Source organism: Leucoraja erinacea, chromosome 6 (assembly GCF_028641065.1).
Source record: "Leucoraja erinacea ecotype New England chromosome 6, Leri_hhj_1, whole genome shotgun sequence".
NCBI lineage: Eukaryota > Metazoa > Chordata > Chondrichthyes > Rajiformes > Rajidae > Leucoraja > Leucoraja erinaceus.
Window position 1 is genome coordinate 58,967,951 of NC_073382.1, and position 18,894 is coordinate 58,986,844.

The 18,894-nt window shown below is 42.6% G+C and overlaps 1 protein-coding gene and 1 long non-coding RNA gene across 3 annotated transcripts in view; one reads left to right on the forward strand and one right to left on the reverse strand.

Moving 5' to 3' along the window:
- LOC129698201 (neuronal PAS domain-containing protein 2-like) overlaps positions 1-879 on the reverse strand; it is a 64,102-nt gene extending 63,223 nt beyond the window's left edge. The window contains exon 1 of one of the 2 annotated variants that reach the window (XM_055637165.1): positions 398-879. In XM_055637165.1, the coding sequence (XP_055493140.1) occupies positions 398-555 (158 nt within the window). In that variant the 5' untranslated portion in view covers positions 556-879. The remainder of the gene's footprint in view (positions 1-397) is intronic. The other variant, XM_055637163.1, reaches the window with a different exon arrangement.
- A 1,666-nt stretch (positions 880-2,545) lies between these two features.
- Positions 2,546-18,478, forward strand: LOC129698203 (uncharacterized). The gene is made up of 3 exons (XR_008723643.1): positions 2,546-2,644; positions 8,039-8,269; positions 18,358-18,478. It is a non-coding gene; the product is annotated as an uncharacterized LOC129698203 (long non-coding RNA).
- Positions 18,479-18,894: the final 416 nt, after the last annotated feature.

The window sequence follows — 18,894 nt, forward strand, 5'->3', positions numbered from 1 at the left end:
CCATTCATTTTATGCAAACAATGAAAATAATGGTAGCTGCAGCGTATTTTTCGCGGTTTGGTTCCGAAATAACGCGGGCAGAAGGCAAAGTTGCGCGCAGTAAGTACATCAGGACGCGCGGGCGCTCAAAATGCAGCAGCCAATTCCGAATCGTGCGTTTAAAAAGTTGTTAAAAGGCACGAGGTAACCGGGGGATCAAATCGTTAATTTGGTCATCACCACCAAAGATTTGAAATAATATGACTCGTAGTTCAATCCAATTTTGTGTCTGACCATATTGTTTTTCTTAAACCCTTAACATTGACGGGTCTGATCTGATCTGATGGCAAAGTGTTTATCTATTCGGGGGAGAGTGCGAGAGAGGGCCGTGTGAAGGGAATGAGTGGCTGAGGGTTACCTCCGGCAGTTGCCGACACCTGCCGTGTGCGTCCACCGGGTCGGCTCGCTGCTGCTGTCGGGCGAAGCGCTTGGCGCTCGGTCGCCAAACACCCCGGGGCGGCTCCGGATCACCACCGAGCCGGCTCTCCTACCCGGTCTCTTCTCGTTGAATCTCATGTTGCAAACGCATCTCAAGGCACAGAACTAAACCTGGGCAACGGAAACAGTGAGATCCCGAGCAATACAGAAATTGCCAAACGACAGCGGCGCTTTTAAGAAAGAACCGATTATATAATCAGTGCAGTTCTGTCACTCTTCATGTCAAGTAATCGAGTAAATCTGACTCTTAGTATGTAGGATAAATAAACATTAAATAGGTCAGGGAGGTTGTCCCCCAGTTGTATTCCACTGAGATCGGATTGTACTTTTCCTCGTCCTCCCTTCGGTGAAAGCAAATCTCTATAACTGGAAAAGGAGGAAATGATCCACTGACCTAAATATTTTTCCAAACATCTGTGACCTTTTTCTGCCTCCTGTGGGTGGAGACAGGCGCGGGTCCAGGGAGCGGAGCCAATAGAGATCTGCGGCAGGGAGGCGAGTTGTTGTGGCGGGTTGGGGTATATTTGCCATGCTTGGCACGTCGAAGGGTTTCGGTCCTCACAAGAGCCTTGCCCGACTCACTGTGGAGGGGGATTAATTAATTAGCAAGGGACGGCCGCGCAATTCATTGATAAATAGGCGTGAGGCGGCGATCCAAGTATTGGCGGGCAAGAGATGAACCCTCCTCTTGGTTCACTCCGAGCTGACAGCACATTGACGCTGGCTGCACGGTGAAGTGCGGGCTTTTTTTTCTCTTTTGGAAAGTAGGTCAGTAACTTCGATGCACTGTCTTCTTCCGTCATTGCGCTGAAATTAGACACTTGTTATGTAAGATGTTACGACGTTTCGAAATACGGCACAGAAGCCGCTACGAAGTGTACCTGCGATTCTGAAGCGTTTCGCTGCGCTGGCAGCAGCAACCGCTGGAGTGAATGGCAAGCAGATGAAAACAATTGCGCAGTCAAGCATCAAGACAACAGTCCAGAATAGACACTAGACCTAGAATAGACACAAAAAGCAGGAGTAACTCAGCGGGTCAGGCAGCATCTACACATTTAGTCCAGAACCTCGCCCGGACAACGCCAAATAAAACTAAGGCATTTGAAAATCACGTTAACGCAGTATTAAGTAATTCAAAGCCGTCTTAACACAAATGATTAACATTCATTATTAATTTTGATGGGAGCGCATTGAGGCTGAGGGGTGCTCTTCTGGAGATGTATAAAATAATCAGGGGAATAGATAGGGTAAATGCACAGTTTTTTAAACCCTGAATCATAAACAAGAGGGCATATGTTTAAGGAGAGAAAGGAAAGATAAGGGGCACCATTTTCATCAAAGGGTGGTGGGTATATAGAACGAGCTGCCAGATGAGATAGTTAAGGCAGTTAATTTAGTTTAGTTTAGATATACAGCGTACAAATAAGTCCTGAGCCTTTCAGCCCACTAGTGAGTCCCACCCACTATGGACATTTTACAATTTTATCAAGCCAATTCCTACTAACCCATATGTCTTTGGAGTGTGGGAGGAAACGGGAGCTCCCGGAGAAAATCCATGCAGTCACGGGGAGAGCGTACGGACTCCACACAGACAGCACCCATAGTCAGGATCGAACGGCGGGTCTCAGGCGCTGTAAGTCAGCAACTCTAGCTCTGTGCCGCACCGTAACAACATTTAAAGGACATTTGCACAGGTACATGGATAGGAAAGGGTTAAAGGGATTTGGACAAACATGGGCAGGTGGGACTAGTGTAGATGGGACATCTTGGTCATCAAGGGCAAATTGGGCCACAGGGCCTTCGGTGCTCAATGACAATATGTCTTCTGTATCATATCAATCTGACATCAACCTCCTGTCTTAATCTGTTGACATCTCAGTTTGCTGACCCATGTGGCACATTGGGAGCTAATTGATTCTAGCCAGTCGCGATCTGAACCCATAACCTGCCTCAGAAACATGTCTCACATCTGAGCTACAGCTGACAAATGTACAGTACTGTGGCTGTTGGTAGGCAATTGAACAATAACTTTGATCTTGCTGGTCTGCTCTTCACAACCCAGGTTCGATCCTGACCTTGGGTGCTGTCTGTGTGGAGTTTGCACGTTCTCCATATGACCATGAGATTCCTCCAGTTGCTCCGGCTTTCTCCCACATCCCAAAGATGGGTGAGTTTGTAGTTTAATTCTCCTCTGTAAATTGCCCCTAAATGTGTAAGGAAAGTGGGATAACATAGAACTAATGTGAATGGGTGATCAATGGTTGGCATGGACTCGGTGAGCCAAAGTGCCTGTTTCCTTGCTGTATCACTGAAACTAAAAGTAAACTAAAGCTCTTATGGTTGTAGGTGGGTCAATGTGCTATTTAAAATGTCATGCTTTTTGTTTTGTTATAATATAAAATATACCTGAAAAACTAATTTGTTGAAAACAGTATTCACATTGTCACTGCACACCAACTAGAAACGCTGATAATTTTAATGATTCACATACGAAACTAAAATTAAATTCAGTTCCACCAATCAGTTTCACCTAGTTTGGAATGAATGACAGCCTCAAAGGTGTTGTCTTTGATCATTCCACAATGATTACAGCATAAGAATGCCTGAAACTAAAATGCACAAAACAAAATGCCCTAAACAAGTATGTACTGTAATTCCAAATGGCACGATTTCTCAGTCCCAACTGCAACTGGCCATAACCTGCTGCCTCCCTCCAGTTATCCCGCAAACTGTCGTCCCTCCCCTTGCTCAGCCATCATCAATCTTAATGCCCCGTGGGCGCTTCCCACAGCTGACCTTGGGGAGCTGAAGGCAAAACCACCTTCTTCTTAACCGCCCTTTGTCCAGCATCCATCGCTGTCTCACTCCACCTCTTCACCGGCTCCCGGTCTTCGAGGGCAAGCGGGGGCCGGGCACGGTGGCTTCCTTCCACCGGTTCTGCAGTGGGCGAGCTAGACAGCAGCTCACCATCCACGACATTACACATACAGTAGGGAGCCCGTGTCATGGGGGGGGTTCAGGTAGAATAGCCCAGGGTTTGGAAAATGGTTAGGAGATGACAGGTCCAGCACATGGAGATTACAATTAAACCAGGGACGTTAATATAACCATTTGGAGAGAATGGGATCAAAGAGCAGGATGAGTTGTCAGGGAAGCCAGCAACAGCAGATAGATCGATTGGAGAGGGTGACAGGCCATTTCACCATATTCACCGTTTCTGCCCAGTGCTTTCCAGGTTGAAGTAGCCTAATTAACATGATTGTGATAAATCCATGAGAGAAAAATATATTTCTGTAATAGTCATAATTTCTTCAAAGAATTCAGAAGCTTTGAAGATTTGTGCTTGTGAATTGATGTATTGTGTTGGCATAAATCTCCTTAGCTTGAAACATAATAGAATATGTTAAAAATAATTTTAAGATGTCTCTTGCAGGATCAGGTAAAACAGGTTGCTGCTATCTCTGTAACTAAACTTTGTGAGGCACATGGCCAATCTATAAATATAAACTAACCAAAGCAACATAATAACTTTTTTTGTAAACGTAATCTATTATTAACAAACGTTTTGAAGTAGAAAGGATGTGGTACCATATCCATCAGATGGCAGATGGATAATACAGTGCCCTCCATAATGTTTGGAACAAATACCCATCATTTATTTATTTGCTTCTGTACGCCACAAATTTGAGATTTGTAATAGAAAAAATCCCATGAGATTTTATTAAAATGTATTTTTATACATTTTGGTATCACCATGTAGAAATTACAGCTGTGTGTATACATCGTCCACCCATTTCAGGGCACCATAATATTTGGGACACATGGCTTCACAGGTGTTTGTAATTGCTCAGGTGTGTTTAAATGCCTTTTTAATGCAGGGATATACGAGAGCTCTCAGCACCTAGTCTTTCCTCCAGTCCTTCCATCACCTTTGGAAACTTTTATTGCTGTTTATCAACATAAGGACCAAAGTTGTGCCAATTAAAGTCAAATAAGTCATTATGAGACTGAGAAACAAGAATAAAACTGTTAGAGACATCAGCCAAACCACAGGCTTACCAAAATCAACTGTTTGGAACATCATTAAGAAGAAAGAGAGCACTGGTGAGCTTACTAATCGCTAAGGGACTGGCATGCCCTCTCATGGATGAACTGAGTCCCTGACCAATTTCAATTTTAGAGACCCCCAAATCAAGATCCCTTTGAAGCAGACATGCATGAGGCCCATGCCAAATTGCACTCATTGCCCCCCCCCCCCCCTCTGATAGGGCCTGGGGACTGGCAGGCCAAGGAAGACCTCCACAGTTGATGACAGAATAATTCTCTCTAGAATAAAGAAAAATCCCCAAACACCTGACCGGCAGATCAGAAACATTCAGGAGTCAGGTGTGGATTTGTCAATGACCACTGTCCGCAGAAGACCTCATGGAAGAAATACAGAGGCTACACTGCAGGATGCAAACCACTGGTTAGCTGCAAAAATAGGATGGCCAGATTGCCAAGAAGTACTTAAAAGAGCAACCGCAGTTCTGGAAAAAGGTCTTGTGGACAGATGAGACGAAGATTAACTTATACTTGAATGATGGCAAGTGCAAAATATGGAGGAGAGAAGGAACTGCCCAAGATCCAAAGCATACCACCTCATCTGTGAAACATGGTGGTGAGGGTGTTATGGCCTGGGCATGTGTGGCTGCTGAGGGTACTGGCTCACTTATCTTCATTGATGATACAACTGCTGGTGGAGGTAGCCTAATGACCTCTGAAGTGTATAGACACATCCTATCTGCTCATTCAAACAAATGCCTCAAAACTCAATGGCCTGCAGTTCATTCTACAGCAAGACAATGATCCCAAACATACTGCTAAAGCAACAAAGGTTTTCAAAGCTAAAAGATTGTCAATTCTTGAGTGGCCAAGTCAATCACCCGATCTGAACCGAATTGAGCATGTCTTTTATATGCTGAAGAGAAAACTGAAGGGGACTAGCCCCCAAAACAAGCATAAGTTAAAGATGGCTGCAATACAGGCCTGGCAGAGCATCACCAGAGAAGACACCCAGCAACTGGTGATGTCCATGAATCGCACTACAAGCAGTCATTGTATGCAAAGAATATGCAACAAAATACTAAACATAACTACTTTCATTTACATGACATTGTTGTGTCCCAAACAAAATGGTGCTTTGATGGGGAGACTATGTATAAACACTGCTGTAATTTCTACATGGCCTTTATTAAAATCTGACAACGTGTACTTTAACCACATGTAACTAGTAGAGTGGATAAGGGAGAACCAGTGGATGTGTTATATCTGGACTTTCAGAAGGCTTTCGACAAGGTCCCACATAAGAGATTAGTATACAAACTTAAAGCACACGGTATTGGGGGTTCAGTAATGATGTGAATAGAGAACTGGCTGACAAACAGGAAGCAAAGAGTAGGAGTAAACCGGTCCTTTTCACAATGGCAGGCAGTGACTAGTGGGGTACCGCAAGGCTCAGTGCTGGGACCCCAGCTATTTACAATATATAATTAATGATTTGGATGAGGGAATTGAATGCAACATCTCCAAGTTTGCGGATGACACTAAGCTGGGGGGCAGTGTTAGCTGTGAAGAGGATGCTAGGAGGCTGCAAGGTGACTTGGATAGGCTGGGTGAGTGGGCTAATGCATGGCAGATGCAGTATAATGTGGATCAATGTGAGGTTATCCACTTTGGTGGCAAAAACAGGAAAGTAGACTATTACCTAAATGGTGGCCGATTAGGAAAAGGGGAGATGCAACGAGACCTGGGTGTCATGGTACACCAGACATTGAAAGTAGGCATGCAGGTGCAGCAGGCAGTGAAGAAAGCGAATGGTATGTTAGCATTCATAGCAAAAGGATTTGAGTACAAAAGCAGGAAGGTTCTACTGCAGTTGTACAGGGTCTTGGTGAGACCACACCTGGAGTAGTGCGTACAGTTTTGGTCTCCAAATCTGAGGAAGGACATTATCGCCATAGTGCAGAGAAGGGTCACCAGACTGATTCCTGGGATGTCAGGACTTTCATATGAGGAAAGACTGGATAGACTCGGCTTGTACTCGCTAGAATTTAGGAGATTGAGGGGGGATCTTATAGAAACTTACAAAATTCTTAAGGGGTTGGTCAGGCCAGATGCAGGAAGATTGTTCCCGATGTTGGGAAAGTCCAGGACAAGGGGTCACAGCTTAAGGATAGAGGGGAAATCCTTTAGGACCGAGATGAGAAAAACATTTTTCACACAGAGAGTGGTGAATCTCTGGAACTCTGCCACAGAAGGTAGTTGAGGCCAGTTCATTGGCTATATTTAAGAGGGAGTTAGATGTGGCCCTTGTGGCTAAAGGGATCAGAGGGTATGGAGAGAAGGCAGGTACGAGACACTGAGTTGGATGATCAGCCATGATCATATTGAATGGCAGTGCAGGCTCGAAGGGCCGAATGACCTACTCCTGCACCTATGTTCTATGTTTCTATTACAAATCTCAAGTTGTGGAGTACAGAGGCAAATAAATGAATGATGGGTTTTTGTCCCAAACATTATGGATGGCACTGTAACCACACATTAACCATGTGCTTAGGAATCTGAATGGAGGAGTTTTTATCTCTATGGATCTCTATGAAAAAATACTGGAAATTATTACGGATTAGGTCTCATCAAGAGCTTTTGCCTATTCAGAGCTACATTAATCTCTGATTTGTAGAAGCAGCTACCATTTCTATCTCCATCCTATATCATCACCCCTATTAGAACAAGATGGCAGAAAAATATAATAGCATACCGAATCAGAAGCTACTTCCATAAGATGAGCAGTACTACACAAACATGTTTATTATTTGCCTGCTAGAGATGCTAAAATAGCCCAAAGAATCCTCACTATTTAATTACTTTATTACAGGATGTCTGATCCATTAATGTTAATCAGTTAGGAAAATACAAAGACAAGAAATATAGTGGAGTACATTCTGAAGTTAGGAGATAAGAAGGAACATTTTATGGTCTTAAAACATTTTGAGCTATATTATCATCCCCTAATTCAAGTCGAATAATTTCAGATAAATGTCTGAGATATTTGTCTAAAAATAAAAATTTATTGCCACTAAAGCAGAAAGTGATGGCATGTGTCTACAAGTTGTAATGAAAATTGAATGATATTTGACTGGATTCTCTATCTGGGTGGTGAAAGTAGAAATTTAGCTAACACTTATTTGTCATTTGTCAGGTCAATTAGCTCTACAAAGTTAATCTGAACAACTGGCTTTCGAGGTCTAAATGAAGACTAACTTCCCACTTTGGAAAATGGTTCTGCTTCGCATTGCTGAATAATTGCTACTAATTCAGCAATGAAATGACAAAACCTTCCAGAGTATTGATGACACAACAAAAGTGTTTGATGTCACATTTGAGCATCAGCATTGAATGGTATTTTCTACTGCCTACATCGTTGAATTTTCCACCATTATCTTCTTAGACAGTGCCTTAGGAGCGATCACTTGCCAATTCTTTCCCCAATCCTCATGTTATCTCCCTTCTTCTCTTTCAGAGCTGTTGAAGGTCCCCACGCAAAAAATCAAACTGTCCATTTTTCTCCACACATGACCCATTAAGTATCACCAGCAGATTGTTGCTCCAGATTCCAGCATCTGCAGTTCCCCGAGTCCCCTCTGACTTATTTTCATACTGGTCTTATGCACTCTTGAAGAAGAAGATGAGGCCAATATGGGAACCACAGATTCTTCCGTAGATGAGCAGGAGATGCCCAATGGGGCAGTGGGTGAGTAGTTTGTGAGGTGGAGAACTCATTCATTTTCTCAAGGCTGTTGTGCACTCGCTCCCAGTGCACAGATTTGAGGTTCTCAATGCATTTCAAATGCTGCTTCTCTACTTTGAGGCATCATATTGAGAGATTGCCAGGATACAATAGAGATGTTGCATTTCTTCAAAGAAGATTTAAACACATCCCTCAATCTTTTCCTCTGTTCTCTTTGTAATTTGAGTTTGGAATAGTGTACCTGTTTCAAGTCAAGTCAAGTCACATTTATTTATATAGCACATTTAAAAAACAACTCTCGTTGGCCAAAGTGCTTTACATTTGTTATAATAATAGCATAACAAAACAAACTACATACATATATACATGTAGCCCTCACTCAGAGGAGGCTAGTTGGATATATGTATATATGGTTTCAGGAGGCTAGTTGGATATATGTATAAAGAAGCAAGCCAATTGAATGTAACAAGAACATTTGTGCTGAGAGTGTTAGCCCAAGAAAGGACACTCTTAAAGATTTGCTTTGTTGGTCAGTCTTGGTGTGATTTTTCCAGTGTTCTGAGGTGCCTGCTGTAGGTAATACTAGTCTCAGAACATTATGAGATGCCAGGAATTGCTGCTGTCAGATGATTCGTGCCGCCTGAATTGTTGATCTTCAAACACCTCTTATCTCATTTGGCATAAGGTCACTTACTGAAAACAAGGGATGGGGGTAGGGGAAGATATATAAAAATATTTAAAAAGATGCCTATTTTAAGATCGGAAACTTGACCTTGTTGAAGAAATTTTAACCTAAAAAATTTACGCTGTTTTCCTTTTGCTCTGTGATTTGCGAACTGTTTCTGAAATGTTCTGCTTTTATATTAGATTTCTAGCATTTATAGAAACATAGAAACATAGAAATTAGGTGCAGGAGTAGGCCATTCGGCCCTTCGAGCCTGCACCGCCATTCAATATGATCATGGCTGATCATCCAACTCAGTATCCCGTACCTGCCTTCTCTCCATACCCCCTGATCCCCTTAGCCACAAGGGCCACATCTAACTCCCTCTTAAATATAGCCAATGAACTGGCCTCAACTACCCTCTGTGGCAGAGAGTTCCAGAGATTCACCACTCTCTGCGTGAAAAAAGTTCTTCTCATCTCTGTTTTAAAGGATTTCCCCTTTATCCTTAAGCTGTGACCCCTTGTCCTGGACTTCCCTAACATCGGGAACAATCTTCCTGCATCTAGCCTGTCCAACCCCTTAAGAATTTTGTAAGTTTCTATAAGATCCCCTCTCAATCTTCTAAATTCTAGAGAGTATAAAACAAGTCTATCCAGTCTTTCTTCATAAGACAGTCCTGACATCCCAGGAATCAGTCTGGTGAACCGTCTCTGCACTCCCTCTATGGCAATAATGTCCTTCCTCAGATTTGGAGACCAAAACTGTACGCAATACTCCAGGTGTGGTCTCACCAAGACCCTGTACAACTGCAGTAGAACCTCTCTGCTCCTATACTCAAATCCTTTTGCAATGAAAGCTAACATACCATTCGCTTTCTTTACTGCCTGCTGCACCTGCATGCCTACCTTCAATGACTGGTGTACCATGACACCCAGGTCTCGCTGCATCTCCCCCTTTCCCAATGCCTATCGGCCACCATTTAGATAATAGTCGCTTTCCTGCTTTTTGCCACCAAAATGGATAACCTCACATTTATCCACCATTATAGATTGTTTATGTTCATCATGTAAGAACTAAATTGTCTGGAAACTTACAGGATTTCCTTTATAAATAATCAATGAATATTTTGCATGTTTCGAGCCTCAAATTTAATATACCCGTATTTACTGGCATCTAAGACGCTAATTTGTGCTCTAAAATAAGGCCTGAAAATTTACCTGCGTCTTGGAAGCTGAAGGTTAGGCCGAACAATGCCACTTTCGAAGCAACTGCTCCGCCTGGAACTGTGTGTGAAGTGGGAAGTGGCTGTAAAAGGACAGGTCCGCTGGGGGAGGGGAGGGGGAAAGAGTTCCTTTCCACAGCGTGTGGGCAGTCTTGCCCGAGTCAGCACGAAGTAGTAAACTTGGCTGGGCTGCCAGAGGGGAGGGCAGGAGCGTTGAGAAGAAGGGGGTCGGAGATCATGCCAGCAACTCACTCACTCATCGCTGCGCTCCGGGCGCGGAGTGACCGCATTATGGCCGGGGAGGGAAGTAGCTCGGGTGTCTGCGAGCGGCTGCTGGGACCGGACAGCGGAACTGGCCGCCACCTCAGCACCTTCTGCCGACCCGCCTGTCAGCCAGCCACGGTATCCTTCAGCTCAGGCGCAACCGATGGTTGGCAGGTTGCTACTGGCTGGAAGGCTGGCTGCTCCACCCAGGTTCTCTCTCCCCGTTATGTGATCTCCCTGAGCCAGGAAGTCCCCATCCCTCAGACCTGAACTCCACAGTGCATTGTGGGACAGGCGAAGATGGAGGCTCCCCAGTCCTCCTTGCCTCCTTGAAGGAGTTTCACATCTTTCTTTCTACTGACTAAACAAAACCCTTGATCCTGCCCCGCCTTCCTTTTTTCAAAATTTAGTAATTCAAAATGGGGGTGTGTCTTTGACGCAGGTGTGTCTTCATTGCCGGGAAATACGGTATGTGTATATTATTTAATTCACACGGAGACTGATGGGAACGATGTATTCATGTATAATAATCTCCAGCCTCAATCCCAAACATATGTACATTCTTTAGAACATCCATCAAAGTATTTGTCTACGCCTCCTTAGCTATGTTAATAAACAGAGCTAACTCTTCTGACCTATGTGGCAAGAGTGCTGAATTTCAGGGGAATTAAGTTATTGGGCAACTTTGTAAAGAGCACAAAGACAGATTCCCATGAGTGGAATAAGCCCTTAAGAGCTATGGTTGGCTACAATGAGCTGAATCTACATTTCAAACCAGGACTGAAATCTCTAACGTGGAAAATGCAAGAAGTGATGGACAATTGGCTATTTAGACAATTTACGCGACAGGCCGGTAGTGACTGACCCGAAACGTCACCCATTGCATCTCTCCAGAGATGCTGCCGGTCCCACTGAGTTACTCCAGCATTTTGTGTCTATTTCCAATCGTCTTGGCCCCGCTCTGGGAGTAGTAGTGGGGGCGGATCCGGATCCGCAATGGCCGTGAGCCCCAGGCCGAGCTCGGCGATCATTTGCCTGCCTCTGCTGCTGTTGGAAGTGAGAAGTTGCGCCGGGCCAGGGTCTTGGGCCTGTCCCACTTTAGCCATCAGTTACGCGACAGGCCGGTGGCGCGCGAAGATCTTATGCAGGACGAAGTCCACACTCCTCCACACCACTCCATGCGCCCATCCCGCTCTACCCACATGCTAGCAGGTCACGCAAATGGCGCGCGAATGAAGGCCAAGTGGGACAGCCCCTGTAGCAACCGGGAGATCCAGTAGTCCTTGGCAGACCGAGCATAAGTTTCTGTGAAACAGTGGTCAAGTCTGTTCTCACCAACGTAGGTCATATCCAGTATAGATAGAGTTATAAAGAAAGCATAAAGCATGCTTGCTTTCATTGCTCGGGGCATTGAATATAAGAGTCAGGAAGTTATGATGCAACTTTACAGTACATTAGTTAGGCCACATATGGAGTTTTGCATACAGTTCTGGTGGTCCCATTGTATGAAGTATGTGGAGGCTTAGGAGAGGGTACAGGGGAAGTTTACCAGAATTATGACTGGATTAGAGGTCCTTGGCTATAAGGAGAAGTTGGACAGTCTTGGAATATTTGTTTCATCGGAACACCAGAGGTTGACAGGAGACCTGATAGAAATATATAAAATAATGAGAGGCATCGAGAGGGTAGACAGTCAGAACCTTCTTCTTCGGGTGGAAATGTGCAGGACAAGTTTTTTTCTACTCGGGCTGAACACGCAGCCAGGTGATTGGTGATGGAGGCAGAAACCATTGTGTTCTTTGAGTGTCATTTAGCTAGGTACGTGGATATATCAGGGAATGAGGGATATAGATCACGTGCAGACAGAGGAGATTAGTTTATCACGATATCATGTTTGGCACGGACATTGTGGGCCAAAGGGCCTGTTGCTGTGCTGTACTCAATGTTCTTAAAAAAATATCCTGATATTAGTGTTAGTACATTTGAACAAATGGTTGCTTAGAAACCTGCTGACTTATCATAACATATTTTAAGCTAAGAGTATTTGTAGGACGTAGTTGTAAAGAGTGTTTGGTTATTATTACTTTATATCCAGCAGAAGTAGGTCAAACATAAGAACTCCCTAAAAGGTAATGTATGGCAATATTAGTCATTGCTAAGCCACCCACTAACTGTCTTAATGAAGACAGGTTTGTTTGCAGACTTTGGCAATAGAAGCAGATTACTAATGATACAATTTTACTTCAAAATGTAGTGCACTGTTAAAAATTGAATGAGACACATTATGGAGCATGTCCATAATGTCCATTCCCATTCAGCTGGATGCAATAGTACACCCGTGAAATTTCTAGATCGGTATCTGGAGATCTGGAAGAATGAACATGAATCTACAATGGCAGCTTGGGAAATAAAATTAAGATAAAAACAAGTTTGGAATTGTATTAAAGGAACTAGGGGGGCCCAGCGAGTCAGAGAGAGTGTGAGATTTGAGACCTGGTGAGTGGAAGGAAATGATGGAATTTGACAAATGCAAGTCAAAAAGGCAGGAGCCGTAGCCCCAGAAAGTAGTTAGGGAGCAAAGGCAAACATTACCTGGTGAGTCAGGTGCCAAACAATTGGCATTTCCAATTGTTCTGATGGAGGATTGTGTTTTACTGCACCAATTAAAATTATAGCAATGAGAGAGAGGAACAAGTGGAAAAACAATCCCGAGAGAAATTATTTGAAAAAATTAGGTAGTGTGGAGGCACAAATTAGGACTTGAAAAGGAAGAGTCTGACATCTGGTGTGTGAACAAAGAATGCATAAATAAATCACTCAATAAAGCTTAAAATATGGTCATCAAATGCGAGAGTGAATTAGATTATGTGATTGCATCTTTTTCCAATGAGACAGTTCTCAGGGCCATCTTAGATAGAGAATACCATACATTTACTATTCTCGGTGAAGATGTTTTTTTCTTGTCCCCATCCTGAATGGCTGGTCCCTTATTTTGCAATCCCTGATTCTGAACACACCATCAGTTGTGCATTCACCCCATCAATCTCCATAAGAATTTTTGTATTTCCCCCGAGTTCTTCTCCCATTGTTCCAACTGCTAGCCAATATAATACCAGTCTCGTCTACTTCTCATACATAAAACCTTTCCAAAATTACACAGGGAGACCAGACACATGCTTGATGTAAAGTTTTAATCAGCAGTGCTTCTGATGTTTATTTTGTTATCCAACATCTAACATGTGAACCAAATCATGTATCAAAATGATGGACGTTCTGTAGAAAGACAATTATTCCTTTTGCCTTGTTAATATATATTGCCTTGTATGTTAATAATGTTGTCATTGCTGCTGTGATTAGGTAGATGTAAACATATTAACCCTACCTTCCAAAAATAAAAAAAAAGTTGATCAGCAGTAGATGCATGCCCCCCAAATTTCCACTTTTGCAAGGACAATTATTGCTCAATTTACTGTTGTCATATATCATTGCTTCTGATGGTTTATTCAATTTTACCAGTTTGGCCGACGGACTTTTCATAATTGACAAGAAAAGACGCAAGTCTACTTGGTCTCAAAATCCAAGAGGTTTGGAATTGTATTGAACTAACTAAGAACATCAGGGCCGGATTTACGTATAAGCTAGACAAGCTTAAGCTTAGGGCCTCGAGATCTGGGGGGGCCTCTGCTCGCTGCACCAAGGTGTGTTAAACTTTTGAGATAGTGGCATTGTTACAAACCCTACCATCAGTGGCGCTGTGCGATAGTGGCATTGTTACAAAACCTATCATCGGTGGCGCTGTGCTTGCGATTCCGGAGGCTTTGGTGGTGTGGGGGGGGAGGGGGGAAGGGGAGGAGCTGTTAAAATGCAGGCGAGGTTTATATTTGTTGTGGAGAGGAATTTGCTCCACAGATCCTTGGAAGTGCAGGACAAAGAAAAAGGTATGTAGTTTATTTAACCCTTCCCCCCGCCAAACCTCGCCGCTGCACCTGGGGGCCTATCCACCTCCAATCCGCACTGGGGGGGCCTATCCACCTCGCCACCGCACCTGGCCGACCCACCTTGCACTGGGCCACCCATCAATACCGCCGCAACCGGCCCATCTAACACCACCACCGGAACGGGGCTCTCCGAACATGGCCACCACGCCCTACTCACCTCGTTGCCTCACCGAGCTGGCCGATCTGCGCCGCCCCACCAGGACCACCCACGCATCGCCCGTCGACCCAGACTGTACTGCCCGCAGACTCCTACAATTATGAACATGGCATTATATCTCGCTTTCGTGGTTTTACTTAATTCCACAAATGTTAATGTTTTAGAGACAATCTATTTGCTGATTACAAATTAGGAGTGTGCTCTCTGCCTATAAATCTTTAAGAAAATACGCCCACACAAGAGAAAGCCTTTGAAAAAAACTTGAAAGAATGAAATCACTCCCTAGTTTTTAAATGAGTTTTATTGGTGCACAAAATGCAACGTTCTGTTTGGAGACTGATGGTGTTGGTAATAAGATCAATCGGTGTTGTTCATGTGTGTTGAATCTTCCCTTGTTAATTCTGTGAATAACTATCCATCAACTCAGTTACCAACTGTCAATGAAAGGTTAATTTTCATTATATAGGCATTATTTAAAAAAAAGGACATTTAAGAAATTACTATTCATCCTTATTTACATAAGGATTTATAAGAAACAAAAAAGTGACATAGAAGGGAAATTGATTTGACAGGTCAATATATTATCAGAAAAAAGGTAATAAAGCTACTCATAAGGAATAGGAGTAGAATTAGACCATTCAGACCATCAAGTCTACTGTGCCATTCAATCATGGTTGATCTATATCTCTCTCCGAAGCCCATCTCCTGTCCAGTTCTCCCCATAACCTTGGACACCTGTACTAATCAAGAACCTATCTCTGCCTTAAAAATATCCACTGACTTGGCCTCTACATCCTTCTGTGGCAAAGTATTCCTTCCTAAAAGAAGTCCTTTAATTATGAGTATGACCTCTAGTTCTAGACTCTCCCACTAATGTAAACATCCTCTACACATCCAAGCTTTTCACTATTCTGTACGTTTCAATTAGGTCCCCCCCTCCCTAATTCTTCTAAACTCCTGCGAGCACAGGCCCAGTGCCGACAAACGCTCATCATAGGTTAACCTACTAATTCCTGGGAATCACACATGAGATTCTGATGATATTTGAGTTTGCTTCAATGACAAAATACTGAATATTTTTTCTAAAATATAGCTAGCTCAGGACACTTAAATTTACATACTTAAAAAATCTCGAGACAGTATAAAATGTTAATCAGGGGGCAAATAACATATTTTGCACAATGTTGAGGCTCTCGTTAGGAAGGAACATACCACAAATTAAGGCACAGGAAATGTAGTACACTTAAGGCAGCAATCGGGAGGGCAAAAAGAGGAGATGAAATGGAGATGACAGGACAGGTAGAGATTTTATATGCACCTTATGAGTTAAATGGAGGCTAGAGATGGCACAGGTCCCCCAAAGAATCACGCAGTCATGAAAGATAGGGGATATATTAAAGAAATACACTGGAGGAGAAAATTACAGAAACCAAGGAATTATTACAGAAAATTACAGAAACCAAACACACATTAAAGTAGATACTGTAAATCCCAAGGCCTTTGGATTTAAAAAGGCCACCAAGAGGATTGATGAGGGCAGGGCAGTGAACATTGTCTATATAGAATTTAGGAAGACCTCTGACTAGCTTATATGGTAGGCTAGTCTGGAACATTAGATTACATTGCAATGCAAAGTGAGCTAGCCAATTGGATTTAGAAGTGGCTTGAAAGAAAGTGTCCATGGATAGTTGTGGAGGGTTGTTTTCCAAATGGAGCCCCATATCCAGTGGTGTGCCGCAGGGATTGAAGCCGTTGTCATTTGTTATCTGCATTAGCGATTCGAATGACAAAGTTAACATTCACAGATGATACCAAAATTGGTAATTTGCTGGACAGTGACAAAGGATATCCAAATTTACAACAGGATCTAGATCAGTTGGAAAGAAGAGTTTTTAAATAACAAATGGAATTTAACTAAGAAGTGACAGACATAATTACACTTCGGTATGTCAAACCAGGGCAAGACTTACAGTAAATGGTCGAGCCCTGGAGAGTGTTGCTGAACAGAGAGATCGGGATGGACAGGTGCATGGCTCTCCAAAAGTGGTGGTTCAGGCGGACAGTGTGGTGAAGGAAGCATTTGGCACACTTGACTTCATTGGATGGTAGAGTACAAAAAATTGGGACATTATGATACAGCTGTACAAGTCATTGGCGAGAGTACAATTGGAATACATTCCGTGAATCTGGTAACCCAGCTACAGGGAGGATGTCATTAAATTGGAAAGGGTGCAGAAGAGATTCACCAGAATGTTACTAGGCCTCGAGTTACAGGGAGACACTGGGACTTTTCCCCTTGGACAGTAGGAGTACGAGGGGTGACCTTTTGAAGCATCCAAAATCATGGATACAGTGAACACTCAAATCTTCCTTCCCCTCTCCCCACCAGCCAGGGTAGAGGGTTCTAAAATTAGAGGGCACAAGCTTAAGGTGAAAGGGGAGAGATCCAAGAGGGACTTCAGGGTCAAACCTTTCACTCAGAAAAGAGTCCATAACTGGAACAAGCTATTGAAGCAGAAACAATTACAACTTACAAATATAAAGACATATGGATAGGAAGGTTCCAGAGGGAGATTGTCCAAATGCAGGGAAATGGGACTAGTCCAGAATGTTAACTTGGCTGGCATGAACAAAGTGGGCCGAAGGGCCCGTTTTTATGCTGTACAGCTCTTTGATTGGAAGACTCAATGAGTAATTTTTAAAGTTGAATTTTGTTGGGGGTTTTTATTTTATTTTTTAAAACACTTCCCTTCCTAATTATGACGGAACAAAGAATTAATTCCTATTTTGGAACAAGACATGAAAATCAATTCAACAATGCAAGAACAAACTACTCCGTCTGTTTCTCCCCAATCACTTCCATGGATGTGAATCACATGGCTTCAAGTTTACTGTTGGTGAAACACGAGTGAAAATATCCCAATTGTTCCATAAATGCTGTTAGAAATCTGGTTCACTGACCAGGTTCTCATGTAAAGTAGCACGGCAAATTTGTGGCATAATTGACTACAGTGTGCTCTCGGATGAACACAATATCATTCTTGCCCAATGAATGACAGAGCACTTACTCTTGGCATTAGTAGCCATTTTTATATTATTCGTATCCTGGAAGCGCTGAATTTATTCCAAATATCTCCACAGATGCTTTCAGGTAGCAGTCGGAATGGGCATTACTGCTGAAGTATGAGCATCAACAATAAGTATTGACAGGCTCTCTTACCAATCTAGAATGGACCATGCATTAGAATTGTCCAATTTACAAAATATTTTCTTACACCAGAAATTATTCCATTTTGATCAACTGGGGGTTCTTCCACAACACATCACTCCAATACATTCACATATAGGAGGGTCCATATCCTATGATTTGCTTAAGAGACCAAACAAATACAAAGTAACATTTTGAGGATCTCAAACCAAAACGTTGCCTGTCCATTCCCTACACAGATGCTGCTGAACCCATCGAGTTCCTCCAGCACTTTGTGCTCCGATCAAGATTCCAGTATCCTCAGCTGCTTGTGTCTCCAATACAGACAAGATCATTATAACTAGCGACTGTTCAGATATACATAGAAGCACAGTTGACGTTTCTTTGTTCTTAATCTCAGTTTTTGGTAATGATGAACAATAATGCTTATTTCATTGTGTACAAATATGCTGAAAGATGCAATTTGTAGCATTGTGTTATTAAAACTTCCTTTGAAATAACAATTGTAGTGTACATCAACACGTCAAATTGACATCTACCGCTCATAATATTTAACCAACGGTATCTCTCTTTAGGCAGACCCTCATTCCAAGAGTTGATGGTTAATGCAGGGCCGACAAATACAAATTGAGCAAAATTGCTTTGCAAGATAGAAATGCGAACAGTTTGGAAGTTAATACACTCCTTATGCTGGTTATCTAATTTTATGGTGTTGTTTTGGAACAGTTAAAGCAGTGAGCAGTTAAAAGCAGAAAGATTCAACCACGTTTAAAGAGCTACTTCGCAGAAGAATATTAAGTTAAGACATTATAAATTAAGATTTCTCAATGTTAAAACAATGTATTTTTTTAAAAAAGTAAATACGATTAAAATGGCATCGTTTATTATTAAAAATATTACATGCTCGGGAATTTCCTCAAATTGTATTCTTAAGCGCAACATAAATTGTACTTCACATTAATATATATTTTTTTTAAATGCCAAACACCCATACCTCATCGACCATTGAGAGTTTGCTCTAATTGCATTTGTTAGTCACTAAAGTTATGGCTGAATAAATTACGTTGATTTTTTTGTATGCAAATACATGAATAACAAAGATTTGCAAGCTC